The sequence below is a fragment of the Corvus cornix genome, chromosome 3 (assembly GCF_000738735.6).
Source record: "Corvus cornix cornix isolate S_Up_H32 chromosome 3, ASM73873v5, whole genome shotgun sequence".
NCBI lineage: Eukaryota > Metazoa > Chordata > Aves > Passeriformes > Corvidae > Corvus > Corvus cornix.
Window position 1 is genome coordinate 69,507,561 of NC_047056.1, and position 20,112 is coordinate 69,527,672.

At 42.8% G+C, this 20,112-nt stretch overlaps 1 protein-coding gene and 1 long non-coding RNA gene across 24 annotated transcripts in view; one reads left to right on the forward strand and one right to left on the reverse strand.

The window, feature by feature from the left end:
• The window catches only part of LOC104691606, a 33,851-nt gene that overhangs the window by 13,561 nt on the left and 178 nt on the right, over window positions 1–20,112 (reverse strand). For 5 of the 13 annotated variants that reach the window (XR_005604134.1, XR_005604133.1, XR_752224.4 and 2 more), the window contains exon 2: window positions 4,820–19,026. Coding sequence is in view for 5 of the 13 variants with exons in the window: in XM_039568820.1 (XP_039424754.1) it covers window positions 18,489–19,026 (538 nt within the window). In the remaining 8 variants the exon portion in view is untranslated. Of the gene's footprint in view, window positions 1–1,205; window positions 19,027–20,112 lie in introns of those variants that run through there. The other 8 variants (XM_039568821.1, XM_039568822.1, XR_005604135.1 and 5 more) reach the window with 7 other exon arrangements.
• Window positions 18,900–20,112, forward strand: part of LOC104691617 — a 47,159-nt gene continuing 45,946 nt past the window's right edge. For all 11 annotated transcript variants that reach the window (XR_752231.4, XR_752239.4, XR_752227.4 and 8 more), the window contains exon 1: window positions 18,900–19,002. This is a non-coding gene — a long non-coding RNA (uncharacterized LOC104691617). The remainder of the gene's footprint in view (window positions 19,003–20,112) is intronic.

Sequence of the window (20,112 nt, forward strand, 5' to 3'; positions counted from 1 at the left end):
AGAGATGGAACAGGAATACTACAGCACCAGACTAGTTAAAGACATGTGCCAAGAGACTCAGCACTTGCAAAAAGCTGGAGTTGAGGCAAGGGTGAAAATTTTACCCAAAGAGTTCTCACACTCAGTTGAGTTCTTCAACCTCTTCTCTTTCAACTAGATCTTCCTTGCAGTAGTTGAAAGCTTGCTCAACTATCTCATGTTTTGTTCCAGCATGTCACTATTTGGAACAAACTCTAACCAAAACGTTACTTCAGGCCTGGCCATTGATAGTCGTTGCACAGCAAACCATAGCCAGTAGAACCCTCCCATATTTCATGTAAGATCTGGGTTCATTTTTAAAATAAAAAGAAATGTGTTTAATTGATTGATGAGATACGCTAGCCCTGAAGCAGGTCTTGAGGCCCATTTGGAAGGGCAATTTGGTGCTGCGTGAACAGATGTGGCTTTTGTGGATCCACTTTGCAACAACAAATGTCAAATTATCGGTCAGTAAAATTCCAACTGACTGAAATGAGATAACAGCCAGAAAGATCATAGTCTACAACATTGCATGGATTCTTCATCTTGACTTGATGGGATATATTTTTCTTTTGTAAGCAGCAGACAGTAAAATATTATCTCAAGTTTTAACATGTGGGAACAGCTCTTCAAATAATTAGTATTTTGGAAGATTGCTCCATTCCTTTTTCTATTGTCCATCCTAATCTTTTCTATCCCTGATTCAAAAGTCATGAATTCATCTCCCAGAGCATAACATCAGATCAAAAACTCTTCATGTTTAGTGTCTTTTAATGATTTTTAAAGTATCATTCTACTTCTTAAGCCTTTGCACATTTGCATTTTTATCTTTTCTCTGTAGGCACAAGGCTAGGGACACATTTTTCTTCAAATGAAAACTGAGATTCTCATGTGAGTCACTTGACCTTTTGAGCTGGTACATTAATAACTATGATAAATAAAGGAGTCAAATCCCTGATCATGGACTTAGCCACATTCTCCTTGGCCAGGAGTCCCTAACACAGAATTTCAATGACACTCCCCACTTGACCTTGCACATTGCTCCACCATGCAGCAACTCAAGATACTCCTGCTGAAAAGCCACAAGTAAGTGACAGAGCTGGAACCTGGGCTCACAGTGCTGCTACCATGCTCACAGTAACTTCCCTAATGCATGTTAATGTGAACCAATGAATAATGATCCGAAGTCCAATTTTCAATGCAGCTTATGTTTATTTTTCATACAGAACTTCTGACTTCCATTTTTCCTCTGTGGAAACTAGAAGTCCATGCTTATAGACAGGGATTTAATTTCTATCAAAATGCAAACTGTTCCACAGTGGTAATTAGAGGTATTTGAAAAGTCATCTAACCTGGAACAATCCCAAACCAAAACTGCAGAGCTAACATGCCTGTCCTTCAGGGTCCTTAGACTATGTCACTTTGTAAGGGAAAGATAAAACAAACATCACCAGACAGGTTTTCTCTCTAAATAGAAGGGGTGAAGATCATTACTTTGTCTCTCACTTCCATGAATATTTGTAATTAAAAGCAAAGGAAAGAAAGTACATGTAGTCTGGGAAAAATGAAAATAAGTCCTCATCTTAGTAAGAAACCATTTAAAATATTTTTTGTCAAATTATGGGTTGTCATCCCTAGCACATAGGGCAGATGCAATAAACGAACAACCTACTAAGACAGACAGCTAATTACAATAACATTGTGAGTCTCAGGGATTTACTTTGAGGGGCTTCTTGGTCTCACCTGTGCTACTTAATTACTTTCATAATTGCAGGTATACATGGTAAAAGATGTTCACCTGCTATACAACTTTTAAAGAAATGGTCGGACTGGTCAATCTTAGACCTCCTATTACAGTGTCCACTGAGATGTGGCTAAGTATCTGGAGATGATGCTGGACACAGCTGGATACTTTCTGATAATGGAGATAATTGTGTCCCTGGATTATTCTCATGTAACAGCATAAAGTTACAGACTTTACAGTGCTACCTGTATTTCTGTTCATCAAAAGGAGGGGATGGAGGTGTACAACCAAGGCCTAGTGTCTGCCTAAATTTGCTCCACATTTAGGAAGGTGAGCAATATTGCAATTTATGGGTGGCTGTTATCTCTGAGATAGTATTGATGCGAGCAGTAATATGGAGAGCCTTGTATAAAGGAGACTTCACATGTAATTTTAAAAAATTGCCTGTTTTTTCAAAAGTTCTGGGTTCTTAAAATTACCACCGGACAGTATACTGAAAATTGGGGCTTTTTACTGTATCCTAGAGGTTTCTTTTCTCTTTTTTTCTTTCCTGTATTTGAAGTATAGAAATCTTCTGCAAACAATTTTTGTTAAAATTTCTTATGATTTTACCTGGTATTGAACATTCTAAGGGTTGTTGTTAAAGGGGCATACTTAAAACTGGCTGGCAATCAGTCACCAGCAGTGTTCCTCCAGGTTCAATTCTAGGGCCAGTTCTGTTGAATATAATATGATAAATATTTTCTTACCCCAAGATGTTGCTGCCCTAAAGTGGAAAAGCAGATCTAGCCTTTTCAGATACTGTACAGTTTCACAGAAACAGTATCACCCATTACCCAGATTTGTTATTTCTGCCATTTTTCTGCAGTTGGCCAGGTTTTTTTTTCACCAGTTGGCCAGTTCTGTGAAATTCTGTGAAATTGTATGGTACCTGAAAAGGCTAAATCTGCCTGTGCACTTTAGGACAGCAACATCTGTTGGCTCTGTGGGACAGTTTCTATACTGGTAAACTACTCAGAAACAGGGCATTTAGTTTGGGTTCTGGCTTGCCACTATTCATTTTGTTAAAGTGTTAGACTGATACCTGCCACGACTTTGCTCAGACCCCAGCACTTATCAGGAAGGATTCCCACTGGGCACCTTGGTGAGTTCTTACTGTAAGAAGCACAAAATGCAGCCATGCAGCACAGTTACAGGGACATCCATGGGCAGAGATTACAAAGCTAATCACCTAGTGCAATTTTTGGGGTAAATTTTACTTCCTTTTACCCAAAATCCTTGGGGTGAAATTGTGACTTCACTGAGCTAAAAGACTTGTCAGGGATTTTGGCGAGACAGGGATTCAGCTGATGGACCTGGAGACATTTCAACCCATGGTTGCAACATACTCCATACTTCCCTTGTCTGCATCACAGACCCAACAAAAAAATGTTCCTTCCATTCCTCTAACCTTTCTGCATTTCAGAGGAAGCTCTGATATTTTTCATTTCCAAATCCCAGAGGAATATGGCTTGCCGAGCAGTAATTCCATTTTGGTAGCTCATCCTAGCAATTTCCAGTAGCAGCATTTCTCGTGTAGTCATATTTATACCGAAATAAAGAATTATCTAAATGCACCATATTTTAAACAATTTCAATTATGGTGCTGTCCCTTTTTATAATGGATGGTAGCACAGGAAAACAATAGTCCATCAGTGTACCAATGTAAAAAATTAGTTGTGATAGGGTGAAAAATTGAGCATTTTTCCCTATGATTTAAGACATTGGAGACAAGGTTTTTTCATATAAAAAGTAAAATTTCACCCATAAATCAGTAAAAGCAGCTTTTAGACATGTGCTCTATACTTTCATCAATACACTTTTTTAGATTTGTTGAGTCTCTTTCTGTTTTGTAATTAACTTATCAAGGAGTAATGGTCTAATTTAAAAAATCCAACTGGATGACAGAAATACTATTTGTTCTAAATTGAAAATATTTCAGCATCTGCTAAGATAGATTTCTTTAAATTACCCTTTGAAAACATTGATTTCTAATACCGTATTTCCTTTTCTCAATAAAATAGAAATATGTGTTCAGAGGAAGCTGTTCTTAAGGAGGCATTGCTGAGAAACAAAGCTATTCCAGTAATATTAATCCCTCTACAATGAGCTGCCAAAAATACAGTCTCCATTTAATGCTACAAGTTTGGTGGGTAGTCATTTTTTATTATCCACCAGACCGAAAATCTGAAATTAAATGTTTAGCAATATTTGTATAACTGAAGAAGCCCCCAGCTCTATACTTTGACATAACTAGGACACTCTAACATAATAACTTTATAAAGATTAATTCTCCCCCAAATTAGTGCCTGATAAAAACATATGGCTTGGTGTTTACCAGGAGAAAGAGCTCTGGTCTCATATAGAGAGGCTTGTTGCATTCATGGCATAAGACCAGTGCCACTTGAATGATGCCCAATAATGCCCTTTGGATATTTCATAGCTGTTAATCAAGACAATAGGGAGTTAGATGTAATATTTAAATATTGCCTACCTGTGCTAACCTCATATTATGTGGCTGATATTAGAAGCCTCATTAAAGTAATTTACTCTGTTTGGAAAGTAGAAGTTTAAGTGTCTGTACTTGGGCAGACCAAAGGTCATTGTAGCTCAGTTTCCTCTTCCCCACAGTGGCCAATTGTGGGTGCTTATGAAAAGCTCATTAGACATATAAATCTATTCTTTCCAGGGCATATCCTGTAGCTCCCAATAATTCCAAGCTGGAGATTTCTTTCTAGACCACTGCATAATAGTCTTCAATAAGCTTGTCTCTAAGATGGCTCTGATTCCTTTTTTTAACCCATTCCAATTTTTTTACCATAACGACAAGTGTATTCTACATTCAATTCTATTTTATGGAAAAAAATTACTTCCTTGTGTTTTGAACCTGCCAAATGACAATGTTATAGACTCCCATTCAGTTCTCTTATTGTGAGAAGTTGTATGTGATTGCTCTTTATCTGCCCTAACACCAGTGACCATTTCATAGATTTCCTTCAGAGTATCCCCTCAAATTACCGTTTCTCCAAATAGAAACATCTTGGTCTGTTTACTTTTCATTTACTATCTCCTCAGATGGAAAAGTTCCACACCTTTGATCATTCTTCTCGATCTTCCTTCTAACCTAGAAAAATGGGAGAGAGAGAAGAGTGCTTTAACAATGTTTTTCTGCTTAATCTCAGTTTCTTTCCTTGTGGTTTACCTTTGAACTGTGACTATTTTAATCAAACTGGTCAAAATTATTCCATGGCCTCTTTCTTAAATGCTAGTGATGTTTAGAAACCATTAGTCTGTATTGAGAAGTTAAGATTTGCTGAAGTTTACCTAATTTTGTTAGCTCTTTTCTTATTCCACAATTCGTGGTGTCCTCCAGCAACACCTTATAGGTGGCTTTTGATTTTAGTATCCTAAAGAACTTAGTATCATCAGTAAACCTCACCACTATATTGTATTCTTCACCTTTTCACTGAGTAATGAAAGACCGGTAACAGTGAAATTCGACAGATTTTGTTACTTGCTTCATCAGAAACCTATTTTTTAATGAGTCTTTACTGAGGGACCTGGTCAAAAGTATTTTGAAAGCCTAACTGGATTAATGCAGTGTTTGGTGCCCGAACAGGGACGAGCTCTGGCGTGCCCCAGGTCAGAGACAGTCCAGCTGTGTTACCTCCACGCATCGCTGAAGCAACTTCGGAGTCAGGAAAAGAGCTGCTTGCTGGGCTAGCTAGCTGGCTTCTCAGCAGAGGAAACACAGCAGGGCCGATGGGATTGGCTCACCTTAGCTCGGAGACAAAGGAAGAGAGAGGTTGTTCAGGTCTGGCTTCTAACAGGTTTATTGTTAGAAGTTTCGCAACCCAAACAAGCTTGGAAGGCTGGAATCCGATGGGATGGGATGGGATGGGATGGGGTACTGAGGCTTGTCCTCAGTTTTATAGGGAATTTGAAAACCCTGGTGAAAGGGGAAAACAACCAGTGAGTTACAAGCCAGGGGGAGGATAGAATGTAACAAGAACCACGTTGTGGGGGACCGAGAGGCGGGAGTTATAAGAGAACCAATGAACGACCAAGTAACTGGGAATTTTCCCGAACTGGGGGAGGCAGCTTGTACCCGGGCACCGCCCAGGGGGTGCAGCTTAGGCTTCTGAGCCGCCCCTCAACCCACCCTCTGAGTCGGCCTCTTCAGGGAACTCGATCCAGGGGAGGGGCTGGGATTGATTGGCAACATGCTGCCCCAGCCCCACAGTGGGCTGGGTCACACCAACACTGGATCCCCTCTCAGCTCCTTGTCTACTTTCATATGCTCAGCATAAAGGTCTCCAATAGATTTTTGAAATACAACTTCCCTGTGATAAAGCCATATTGACTCTTCATATTCTATCCACCTGCTGTATACACTAGTTCTAGTTTTGGTGACAGTTTTAGTTTATTTTCTTACAGAAATCAGACGTACTGGCTTATGCTTACCAAAAATATCCCAAACCCTCCACCTTCAATTCCTCCACACAATTCAAGTGGTGCACCACAAAAAGCAATAGAGCAGTTTCATATTTTAACCATGCTGGAATTGAAAAATAGATACTGTCAAGTCCTGGCAATTTCTGCAATTCATTTTTATCAATCTGTTCTAATGCCTTTTCTGGTGGGAGCTTTTACCAACTTAAGTCATCTGCATTGCTGCTAAAGATATGGACAACCGTATGTCCTGCTCCACATGACACATGCCCTTAATGTCCTGCCCCTGCCCCCTTTCTGTGTGTTGGTGCTGGCTCTCACAGGGCTGTGTAGGGGGGAAGGGACTTACCTAAGTGGAAAACAGACACTATCCCCTCTCCAAAATCAGCTGGCTTTGCCAAATAGGATGGCTGATCAGTCTTTATGTAATCGTAGGACCACTTTTGCTGCTGCCAGGTGTGGGGCACAGTGGAAGGATATGGCAAAATGGACTGAGAGCAGCACAGGCTAATTGTGAATCTGCATCCTGATACTTCAGCTTGAAGCACTTTGCTGTCATTATCGTTCTACTCATTTATGTGCATGAGGGATTTCCACAGAAACCCATGCCAGCACACAATTTAATGGTACTGTTGAGAAAGGAGATGGAGTGATGGTGTCCGAGAGGGTAGGAAACCTCTCTGACCAGCAACACGACATAGAGAATGGCTCCTTTGCTGTCATGGGTACAAAAGAAATACACTTATCCAAGAGATGAGAAAAGTGCAAACTCTGCCCATTCAGCTAACAGTTCAAGCAGGATCAGATGAGACATTTTGACTGTGATTTTTTTTTCTCTGTACCCTCCTGAAATCCAGAATGAGAACTGAAATTTACTTTAGCAAAACTTTCAGGGTGTATGGATAGAGAATAGGCATTCAAGCAGAAGCCTCATTCTACTTTGTAAATGTTTCTGTGGTTTCAGTTATGAAAAGGAACACTACTCTTCTGCTGCCTTCACAGGGGCTCTGCATTAGGACTATCTGTAAATATAACTTCATCTCACATTTCCTCTTCTTATAAGTGTATATATATACATATATATATTTCCTTTTAAATCAAGTATGCAAAAATTTTTATTTTTAAATTGTGTACATAGAAATCTGAGAGGTGCTTAAAGAGAGGGAGCACTTTTGAGTATACTAACTAGTCTTTGATGGACAATACTGGGGGTACACAAGAATAAAAGGGGTCTTCCTTGGCAAAACAAGCCCATACACAGGTGGGCTGTAGCATATCTCAGACAGATGATGGAGTGTTGTAGATCACCTTGAATGTGCAGTAACACACAATAAGGTTTTAATGGAGCCTCAGATTCCTCTACACACTGAGCCCTTTTCTCATCTATTAGGGATGTCAGTCTAAACCAGGCCCTGATAGAACGCAGGCACCCACACTTGGGCTGTGTCCTTTGGGCTTGCAGGATACTGGAAAGCCATAGTTCAGTAGAAAGAAGATTTATGAGAAAACTCATCAGATCTACTGCTAGTAGTGTTCTTAATTTGGGAAACAAACAGAGTAGGACTTGGTCAGTTGTAAATATTTAACTTTTGTATCTTGCCCTGTTATCCCCACGGTACATTGAGAGATCTGTATTATGATTTTTGTCCATAGTACAGGAAGAATGGTGTTCCTGAGTTGGGGGAACAAATGACAAACATTGCTCAAATTCCCCATCCTTGTCAGGTCAAGGGAGGAAAGTCCCCCAATCTGCTTTCTGAGTTTTTTTGATGCTCTTTCACCTTCAAAAACATGGTTACATTTCTTGAATTGTGAAAATACATTCAACAGTTATGGTTAAAAAACATCTTGCATTTTTTGGGAGGGGGAGGGCATACTTGGACTTTTGTGATGGTACAGACAGATGGTGTCCTTTGAGAATCTGGTGAGATTATACAGCTTAGAAAATCTATTACTTAAAGTATCTAAAAGAATACACAGTTGCTGAGGTTTTGAAACTGCTCTGTCCTAATATCACTGCATTCCCACAGCGAAGGTTGATCCAGTTTATGGTCTTGTGGTGAGGGTCCAGATAAACACTAAAAGTGTTTAATATTGGCTTTACAAACAAGGTAAGAAGGACTCCAGGGCAGTTTGAGCGATGGAGAAACCATTTTATGGATAGAATCGTGAATCACTGACATTTTGTATTTTCAGAAATATTCCACTAAAATATCCTAAAATACTCCCTTAAAACACATGGTATTTTTGAATGAACAAATGATTAAAATTAAAAAAAAAAATCTGTATTTCTGTAACACCTAGGAATTCCAGTCATGAATGATAAGCCAATTGTAAATAGATGTCTCTCTAAATACAGTGCAATATGACAACATTCTCAGTCACAAATATTTTGCAATTTAATTGTTAGGAAAAGGAGAGGTAGATGCAGAGGTAGAAAGAGATGGTATTTATGAAGTTGTGGCTACTATGAGTGTAAATCCTGGAATGTCTGCAACTAAACTCTGGCCATGATAGGCCTATCATGACAGATAGCTTTGGAGAGTGACTGGAAGGATAACATTTAAAATGTTCTGCATTACTTGTAAAGGACTATTCAGACTTCAAGACTAGTGAGAAAGAAAGCATTCTGAAGCATGAGTTGAAACTCAGATAGACAAAGCACTGTGGAAGCATTCTGAGCAAAGATAGGAACCAGCTTCCTTGAAAACCAGGAAGGAGAACAAAGAGCTTCTCCAACCACTGAATCTCATCTTTCATTAATAAAGCTGTAAGTCCAGGTAACTTTCTATTGTTCAAGAAGACTGAACTATTTTAGGGACAACTTAGTGGGGAAATCATCCAGTTTTACACACTGCATAGTTATGAGGACCCTGAGAAGCCCAAAGGCAATACTTGAATGAAGAGGTGATTAGTCATTTAAGTCAGGGTAACTAGCAAGAAACACAGCTGTGGTTTATTTGTGTTAGGAGACAGAGGACATTATCCATGAGGTGGATAGGTCAGCTGGCCAAGATTTCAATTTGGCTAGAAAACACATCTGGAATGAAGAGGAAAATGTTTTCTTCCATCCATGCACATTCGAGTAGCAAGTGAACATTGCCCATTTAAACTATATGCAAAGCTATATAAATGTAACCTCCACTTACACACAAAGGTGTAGAGACAAAAGAGGCTAGTGTGTCCATCAGGTCTCTTTCCACTGAGCTATGATCCTGATGTATCCAATAGCCACTGCTGCCTGACCACCACTGCTCTGGAAAACAGACTTCAAAGGCAAAGGGCAGGAACTGGGACAGGAGTTTGCAGAGACTGTGCAGAAAACACCTACCATTAATTGATCCTGGTTTAGAAACCTACAAGACAGTCTTGAACGGACTCAAAAGACCTCAGCATCTTATGGTTTAAGTCAGGATGGGCTAAACTGCACATTAATTATTGCAGTAATTGGGTATGTGGGAAGGAGTGTGGCTATTCATTACCTCTATGAAAGAGTGATTAATAATGCAAAGGACACTACAAAGTTACAGAAGAGTGGCTATCCCTACTTTCCCTCTCCTTGCTGACAGGGCCAGCGATTGTCAGAAGTCAGGAGGAGCAGCATTAATTGTGCTGGTTCCAGCTACACAGGCTTGGTCCCAGATATCCCTGAAGGTAGGGCTCTGTTACTGCCTTTCAGGTTGAGGTAGATGAGTTTCATGAGGTGGAGAGCACAATCCAGGTCGGCTGATTTTTACTGGTGGGTGGTTCATCCTAAAGTGTTGCTTGATGATGGGTACATTGAGTCACTGGGCAAATATTCTTGTATTAGGTTAGTTCTGCTACTTCTACCGATCATATTTTCTTAATAAGACTTGCCTGATCATGCTTTACCTAACAAAAATTAATCCCTGACAACTACATAGCAACATAATGAAGATTGAGCTGTGAGCCTCTGACATCAGTGGGACTGCTTGAGTGTGGTCAGCCCAGTAGGGGCAGCTGAAGACTCTAAGGGATTTTGCCATTGCCTTGGTATACAGAACTTGCTGTTCTGGCCTAAAAATCCCTGCTCACCTTCTGCCTCTTCTTTGCTCTGTAACAGGAGCCACACCAGCATCCTCTTCTTTTCAGCAGAGAATAATTAGAGACTACAGCAAAGCCACAAGGAGGGTTTTTTCTAGGTACAGTTGACTTGATAGAGGAAGACAGCTATAAGGTGGGAAGGAAACAGTTGTGGGCTTCAGAAAAAAACTCCAATCTCCCAAGAGCATGAGTAGCCACTCCTGGGGAGGAAAAGATGAGAACATATTGAGAGAAGGGAAAGAAACTGAGTACAGCCTCCTCCTCATTGCAGGTCTACTGCAGACCCATGACATCCTGCTGGCTTCTCCAAGATTTCCTCCCCATCCCTACAGGCATCTCCCAGGTGTCTCACAAATACCTTCTGAGATTTCCCTTACCATTCCCAGGAACCTGCTCCACTGCCACAAAAGCTGAAAAATTGCAACTGCTGCCAAGGAGATTTAAGCAGCAAATTCCTAACAGCATTGTAGCTTGGAGGCTTGCCCCAGGCAAATAGGCCTGAAGAGTTTTAACCCAAGCTAACTCCAAAACAAGAAGCACTATTGTTTGACAGCTGTAGCCATTTGAACCATGGAACCAAGTGCACTATGACTCTTCTTTACTATGCTTCCTCCTCTCCTGCCAGGCACATACCAGATTATGAGGAACCTCAGGCATCAGCATCTGCAGATCCCAGCAGATGAAGTGCCTTTAGTGCTTATCTTCACATTCCAATACAGCTTGCCCATTACTTGTATTCTAGAAATACTACAGATGAAATTAGACAAGCAGGTCTGCCATGCTAAGCTAAGAGCACTCTTCAGCTTCCCACAGGTCCAAGCAGCCCTAGGTAGCATCTGAAACTACCATAATGATACACCTCTGTTCATTCTTTGCACTCCATTCTTGCTCACTTTGGCGTCTTTCCATTGCCCTCTGCACTTCTCCTCCCCTGTGAATCCTCTTGCATCTTCCAGCAGTTTCTGGGTCCATTCCAGTGCCATATGCCATTCAAGCTGCCTTCTCCAGAGTCCTTCAAATAACCTCAAAATTGCCAGGAAACAGCACCATGTAGTCATAACAAGCAGGAAGTAGAGGTTAAGATGCTTACCAAGTGTTCCACACTGGGTTTTTTTGGCACACAAAGCCAGAGACTCTGCCACTGCTCAGTCTCTTCAGCATTTGAATTCTCCCTGATCAACAGCATGTGACACAAGTTTATATACGATACTTCAGCCCGTATGAAGTCTCTCACAGGACTTTCCAGCAACACACTTCTCCACATACCCAACCAGCTTGTTTTGCTGTGTCTATTATTCCCACCCACACCTATAACCTGGTTATCCCTCTCTAACATCTTATCATGGCTGATTTACTGATAAATTAAATTTACCTAAATTAATTTGAAGAGTAACACGCACCCTCAGCTGTCTGCAGCAGATCGCAACTTCTTGGCTCTCATTTTTTAAGGATGCCATACAGAGTTTCACCCCTTTCTTTGAGCAGCAGCTCGCTTGCCACTTGTTTAAAAGTCCTTGTTTTTCTTGCCCTGAAAAAAGTCATGCAAGATTCAGGCAAATGATTAAGTGGAACCGGGTTTTTTCTTTCTGTCTCCTGCAGCCTAGACTGTCACATTCTTTAATGACATCTTTATAAATGCTGTGTGCTTTGGTGCTGTATGCTGTATGATCAGATATTGAATGCAACACACAAAAGCAAGATACCAAAGCACTTGCGATACCGATGTGCCTATAATGACCTGTTTTCTGTTTTCCTTTTTTGATGTGGGTATTTGGATAACTTAGAAATTAAAATTATATCCTGCTCTGAGTGATCATTCTTATCAGACAGAATGAAAAGGGTACTCCTTATCCTTTCTACTACTGCATACTTTGCTGTCTCATGAGCACATCTATTTTAATTTATCTGTTATAAATCCTGGTATGTGTATTCATTATGGACGAGGGATTGTTTGTGCAAATGAGTTATGATTCCCTTGGAAAAACAAAACCAAAACAAGACACCAATCAAACACATGGACACAGCTCCTAGATAAGTAATGCTGGATTCACTCCAGGGGCTTCTGCTCTGTGTTAGGACAAGTTAACCCAGTAGCTTCTCAGTGTTCTGTAGTGCTCAGGACAAAAAGCTTGCCAGTGTTGCCTTGTGAGTGGTTGATGATTTCATTTTGGTCCTTAAATTTGATGTGCACTTCTCCCGCATGCTGAATTGAATGAATTGAAAAGCACTGTGTGACTTAAAACTCCTAACAGAATAATTATTCAAAGGATGCAAGAGAAGTTGGTACCAGAGAATAGATGTATATTTTTTATCTTAGAAATTAAAGACCTATGGAAATATCACTAGAGATATTCTTCTCTGTCTACTCAGGAGTCAGACAGAATTTCAGTTCTTGTGTTAAAGTTATCCCTTTCCTTACTAGAAGCCACTGATTCCACAGAAACTAGAGTAGAATAGCATTTTAAGTGGTTATAGAAAGGAAAACAGTCCTGTGCAAGCATGGTAGAGAGTATAAATCAACTCTGAAAACCATGGAAGAGGATGTGTCATGATTCCACTCATGCCACTAAGGTGAGATCTATCATCTAGTAAGTGGGAATTACTGTCTGAGGGTGCTGAAAGTCTGATTTCCTCAGTGAGTCCTCTATCCTCTAAATAGATGACCATTAGGAAAGAGGTGGACGATAACCATCTTCACTGTTTTGCATTCTTGACTGGAAATAGCTCTGTGCTGAGCTCAGTAAGCTTCCATGTATGCTAAAAATGCAGCTGCCTTCATGAAGCCATTCCACATAGGATTAAAACAGTGTCACAAAAATGGTAGGTGTCTGCATATGCTCAGATGATGAAGAGGTGATGAGTAGTTTACATGGCTTTGCTTTTTTGGAACATGGTGCTCAACCCCCAACTAGATCATCCTCTAGTATCAATACATACATATGCATACCTATAGGATCTAAGATTTATCACAGATATTTTTAGGCAAGAATTTATATTAAATGTCACGCTGGTATTTACTGTAAGAGTCATCTCTGGACTTAAATTTTATGCTAGCGATTGAATAATCTGTTTTTCAGGATTGTGAGGAGAAGAAAGACAACAGTGAAATGTGACAGCTAACTTTTAAAAACAAAAAAAATCCACGTATTGGGCAATTCAGCTGACAAGCTTCCCCCTTCATTACAGGGGGTTGTAAAAGGACACTTCTCTCAAGTTCCCTACCCTTTACGGAAAATTATACAGAAGTTAATACTGCCCACTGACATGATACCACATCGTATTATACTTCATCCCAAACCTAAGAGTAGTTGCTCAGACAAGCCAATACTTAAAAACAGACTTTGTTATACACATACTGGTAAGTTTTGTGAAAGAATAAAGTAAAATTTTTCACTGCTTTAGGAACATGGTACCTAGGAAATATTACATAAAATTCCTCCTTATGCTATTTTGAACACACTCTTCCAGCCTTCTTTGGTGTCCCATGCCTTTTGGTATGTGGAGCCAATGTACTGACAAAGAGTATATGAAGATAGTAGTTGTTCAGCTTTATCACAACAGGAAAGCTACAGTTCAACACCATTTTAGAAATGCTGATCAATAACATTAAAACAATCCTCTAAATCTCAGTGATGGTAAATAACCCCTGCAGTCTTCAAAAACAGATTGGTCTGTTCTATTCTGCTCCCTGCTTTTCAGCACACAGGAGTTCACCATACTTGAATTGCAAATGAGTGGAATAAATGTTAAAAAATGTTTCTGCCTGTTATTTTCACTGGCATCAGTCTCGGCAGTGTTTTGGAGATGGAAGAGATTTTGCAAGCTGCAGCAGGGCTGCAAGTAAACACGCATTTCCCCAGTCTGATTGCCAGAATGGAGAATCAGTTTTATTCAAGCCTTTGATTCTTCCCTGCAATCCTCACTGGCCTGACTAGGGATCTGGTCCTCAACAGGCCACTGAGTACCACTGCAACCACCCTCTTTATACTCCCCGATGGTCATCAGCATCCTGTGCGTTCCAGCAAGCTGGAAGAGACTTGTCTAAAGGCTTCACGGGATGCTTGTTGCAAGTGCTAACCAGGCAACACTGTGGAAGAAACTGATGTGGGCAAAATACATGACTGAGCTCCAGTGCGTGCAGAGACAGCATGCACAGGTGACTGCTTTCTGTACAACGTAGCTTACAAAACAAACTGCAGCAGCCACCTAAGCAGTGGCTGTGAAATGAAGCAGAGGACTGCTTAGAGACTTGAGCTATTGGTGCTGCAGCATGGGAGGAGACTGGGAAGTTAGCTTATACTCTTAGAGAACTTTTGTGCATTGTAGGCACATTTGATTAATCACCATTTGTCTGTATTCTGTTATCTAGAGCAATTTCTTCAGGCTGAGGAACCCACATCTGCATCTTCTGGCAGACTAAAGGCTCCTGCTGACTGCCAGGAGGGCTGCTAGGTCCAACACACGTGAGGATTGAAGCATTTTTTCCCTTAAGAATGGTGCTGCCAATTGCAGTGCTGGGGATATAAAACTATCTCAGAATTCAAAGTTGGTGTTGAAGACAGGACAAAACAACTTTCTAGGAAAACAGATGTGACAGTTACCACTTTGTCACACCAAGGCCTGCTGGTGTAGCCTAACAGCAGTGAGATGTACAGAAATGCCCACAGCAGAGCCAAGGCCCCACTTCCAACACAACCTCCCATTCAAAGAGCCTCAGCAACACAGATCTGATCATCAAAATTACTTAAAAGGTGATCTTATCCTTCAGTCCATTAAAAGAATCATTCGTAACTCCACTTCTGAGAGGAAAAGGTTAAATCTGAACAGCTTTTTATGCCAAATTCTTCATTTGGAACACAATTAGTGTCCATAGTCCACCTATGACTAATTCATGCAACAGCAATGATTTTTTTTTTTTTTCCTGCCTGAGGAAAATTTACACTAAAATGTGGAGTAAGGCTATGTAAAAGGTAAAATAAGCCATCCAAGCCACTGCCTGCCAAGAAAATAGGATCCAGCACTGGAATTCTTTGTACTGTTGAACCACTCAAGTCTCTGTTTTTCACATTTTCAGCTTGTGCAGATTTTTTTTTTTGTAAACTCAAATGTCCCCTGCAACTGAGAATAGAAGAAAAGGTATGGCTAAACCCTTCTTCTGTCCAACCCCATTCCTTGAGTAACTAGATGTAAAAGAAATAAACTAAAGTCTCTCTCTTCCAGCAGTCAGAATATTACACAATAAATTGCAATTAATCTATAGCATCAGAACTGTCCATTTCTTCCAGGAAGATGAAATATAAAATATGCAGTAATGCTCAGAGCCCTTGCTAATTATTTAACAGACGGATTTTCCACACAAAACACATTTAAAAATTGAAAAGCTTCACTAGTCCAGACCAGAACATTTAAAATAAGACTTCTATCAGTGATGTTTTAAAGCAGAGGACTGCAGTGACCCCATCTTGTAGCCTGAATTCAGCTGAATGCTACACAGCATTACAGACCCTTCCGCAAAATGTGTTCTTAACAGGAAAAATGACAGTATTATATATCACTAGTCTGAAGCAGGAATGATTTCTAAAGATTGGCCAGGAAGAAGCAGTGTCGAGACTGGGAAAGGATTTCCAGATGAATTCTACCGTCTGAGCTTCAGTTACTCATATGCCTCCTGGTTTCACCATGTCTCTGTTTACCCAGCTTTAGCAGTGATCCTTGTACACCCTGCAAAACTCTGAAGCTGAGGTGCTGCAGCACACCATAATGTCCAGTGAGTAACATTTACAGTAGTATTTTATTGCTTATCATTGAGCATCCCTTGCCTTAGGCACCCTAAAATTTGGGGGTTGTTTTTTTCTTTTTTTCTCCTTTTTCAATGGAGCTGCACTCAGCTGTCCCTATCTTTCTCTTTAGAGCTGATGTCATCACTTCAGCACTATCCATCCATCTTCCCCTGCAGTAGGTGCTCCTTTCCCAGGGGCTGCAAATTTCACCTGCCATTTATTTTGTTAATTCACCATGCTGGTTTAGGAGGAAAAAAGATAAAACCATGAGGAAATGTTGACATAACTACTGGCCTTGTTTCTCCAGACCTTTCTTAAAAAGATGTGTAGAACTAAGTAAGGAAGAGTCAGGGATTGCAGTCTCTCAGGTAATAAAAGGAGAACTAGACTATCCTAAGCCAAGGAAAGCAGCGCACTCAAAGAGATGTGTGGGGAGACTATCAAGTTTCATGCCTAAAGATATTTGCATAGTTTGGGTATTTATCAGGAAAGAGATGGGGAGATTGGATCCTGCTTTATGGTAGTACAATCACGGGACGGATGAGATGAACTCTTCCCATTCCTTTCTGCCCTTCTAAGTTTATGCCACAGCTGTGAAGTCCAGAAAGATCCATTCATCTTCCACTTACATATATTAATCTCTTCCTCTCCACCCCCCACCAACAGATTTAAGGTTTATACACCTCCAGGGGAAGGGCTCTGTCCATCCCAGCAGTTCTTGTCCCCAAAATACCCAAGTTCCTCTTACAAGATGAACCATATTCCATCTTACTGAATGGGGTGAATGCTTCCCTTTTTCAGTTTGGGTTTTTTTTTTTTAACCCCAAATTCAACAGCCCATGTTAGAGATAAATTTCTTCTCAAGTCAAATCAGATCATTAATTCTAAGCATTTGAGCAAGATGCACGAGTCAGGAGCAGGAACACCATGAACATCTCTGCCCAGCTTTTCATCTCTTGCTAATGCTGATTTGATATTTTAGAGGAAGATAACACTTTCCCAAGTCACCCTGGAAGTAACAGAGCTGGGAACCATAGGGGAGAAGTTCAGTTAAAACAACAACAAATATTCCTGAGCCTTCATCTTAACCCTACAACAGAACTGCTTTTGGGGAACCACTTCCACATGTCGCCACACCGTAAGTCCTTTTGCAGCCACATAGCTGAACACACATTTTTGGGGCAAACAAAATGCCTTTAGTTATATAGGCCAAAAATCCACGGTCACAGCACACATCCATCTGCAAACTGAGAAAATGTTGCAGTTGTGTGTTCCCATCATGGGTGACACACCTTTGTGTAAAGGAAGATGTTTGCATTTTGATCACAGCATGGTTAAGTTAAGAAACGCCCCGTGCTGTTCGAGCCTCCCCGGCACAGCTTAAGGCCATGTCCTCTTATCCTGCCACTGGTTGCCTGGGAGAAGAGACTGACCCCAGCTGGCTACACTCTCCTTTCAGGTGGTTGTAGAGAGCAATACGGTCTCCCCGGGCTTCCTCTTCTGCAGGCTAAACAACCCCAGCTTTCTGAGCTGCTCCTCATAGGACTGATAATCCAGACCCTTCACCAGCTTCATTGCCCATCTCTGGACACGCTCCAGGCTGTCAATGTCCTTCCGGAACTGAGGGGCTCACTCTCACAGAGGCCATAGGGAGGCACTGGGTGCAAATAAAGTACAGTTAGGGTACCTCTCCTCCTGAACAGTTGGCAGAAGTGTTTTTACCGCGGAGAGCCGCCCGTCTGCTTTCTCCGCGAGTGACGGCTTAGCGCGACACTCGCTCAACCAGCGAGTGCACCCAGCACCCCGGGATTAACCCGCACCCTCCAGAAGCGACACCGGCGCAAGTTAGCAGGCAGGGAAGCGGGGCGCTGCCAGGTCCCGTGAGGCGGGGCCGGCCGTGCAGGTGCGCCGGGCCGGGCCGCTCCCCTCCCCGCGGAGGGGGCGGCGGCCGCGCTGCTCCTAACGCGGGCTGACAGGCCGCAGCTCCCGCGCGCTCCCCCCGCGCCGCCCGCGCTGACATCACCGGGCAGGATTTAAATAGCTCCGCAGCCGCTGCATCCCGGATACAGCGCGCCCCATTGGCCGCCGCCGCAGCCAATGGCCGCGCCGCGCCGCTCCGCTCGGCCAATGGCGAGGCCGCGCCCGGCGCGCGCCTCCCCTGTCGCTAAGGGAGGGAAATACAGCGCGGCGCGGCGGGCTGTCAGGTGCGCCGGGATGCGCCGGGAATGGGGAGCGGCCGGGGGGCTGCCGGGCTGGCTGGGTGGGTGGGTTCTCCTGCCTTCACCCCCCTTGTTCTTCATCCCTGCTAGGCGAGCTCCCGTAGCCAGCCGCGTTACTCGGCGTGGGGAGGGAAGGGAACAGTGTGGAAAGTGACTGTTCTCCGCTTTGTTTTAAGCGCTCCGGCGGCAGCGTTTCCCGGGCGGTGAAATGCAGGACGAGCAGCCGCGCCGTGCTGTTTCCTCCTCGGGGAGAGCTTGAAACGAGAGAGAGAGCGAGAGGGGAGAGCGATCGGTGGTGACTCGGGGGCTGGCCGGGCTGCTGCTGGGGCTCGGCGGCCGCAGACGGTGGACTTGTGGGAAGAGGACGGGATGAGAAATAAACGCACCTGGCCGGCGGTGTTTAAGGGAGCGGGGGCCGGGTGCCCCTGCTGGCTGCCGGAGCCCCTGGACTCCGGACGCGGACCCGCCGAGCTGCAATGGACGCTGCCCGCCGCTGGCCGCAGAGCGGAGCATCCCCGCCGCCGCCGCCGAGGAGGGAGAGCTGCCCGCTCGGAGCCGGCCCGCAGCGCGCCCCTCGCCCAAAGAGGGACCGGGGCTTTCCTCTTCGGCATCGCTCCGGTGAACGCGGGCTGTGCCAGCCGGCCGCCCAGATAGGTTGCGTGGCAGCCACGGCGCGAGCGAATAGGTAAACGCCACTGTGTTAGATGTGCTGTTTGGAGAGGAGAAAAAAAAAATTAAAACATTAAAACATGCGAGGATGCGGTCGTTGGGCCTGGCACAGGGGACTGGGGCTGCACGGGGAGATGGAATAGCCTCCTCTTCCGTGCCTCGCGTGGCGGCGAGATGTAGCCTACCGAAAATGAAGTCCTTACGTAAGGCGGGCTGGCTGGATGGCTGGATACCTGCTGGGTCCTGCATCGCCAGCCGCTGCCCCGCCAGAATTACCTGGGCTTCTCCCTGCCATGCCGCAGCCTGTCACTGCGGGGCCTGTCCTAAAAACAGACTTCATCCACAGGAGCTCGTACATTTAAGAGCTGCGTAGCATTGTGAAACAAACATAAATCAATTGCATTCCAAACTCCGGAAATTTAACCCATTTCACTTGTTACCAAGCTTACAAGGTTGAGAGGACATTGTATAAATCTACTCTGCTGTCATGCCTTAATAGCATTACGTAAAACATTTCTGCTTGGTTACTGTTTACTGCTTCACACCCTACAAATATTTCTGACTTATTTCTTTCCCGTGTCTACAGCGTGTTAATACGTTGCCTGAATATCCTAAAGATGTCGGCCTGCATACTCAAAAAGCAAATGCATGTGTAAGAACTGTAGGCAAAACACAGAACAGGGCTGAGACTTTTTTTTTTTCAAATTTGATTTCAGTTTCTGGTTCTCCCTACATTTTAGAGTAGGGTGATAAACTTTCTGCTTTGCTGCTTTTCTTCCCCATTCATCATCAAATTAAGAACACAGCTTAAGTCACAGTTTTGTTGGAGAGTGTTTTTTTATAAAATCAGAAATTCCTATGCAACATTGCAACATGAATTATTGCAGGAGAAGCTGCGAATTCTTGCTGAAGAGGCCCCGGTAAAACTAAAAATCAAATGAATGCCTAATCTTTCCCTGACACAAACTTCCCAATTTATCAGAAATCTGAGGTGCCTACCTGTCTACATCTCTGTGATGTGATGAAGTTTGTTTCAAGGTTTCTTTCCCTTTGGAAAAGGGGAGCCTCTAAAAAGAAATTGTTCCCCCCGTCCTCCCCCATGTTTCTGTATCCTCCTTCTCCTTAC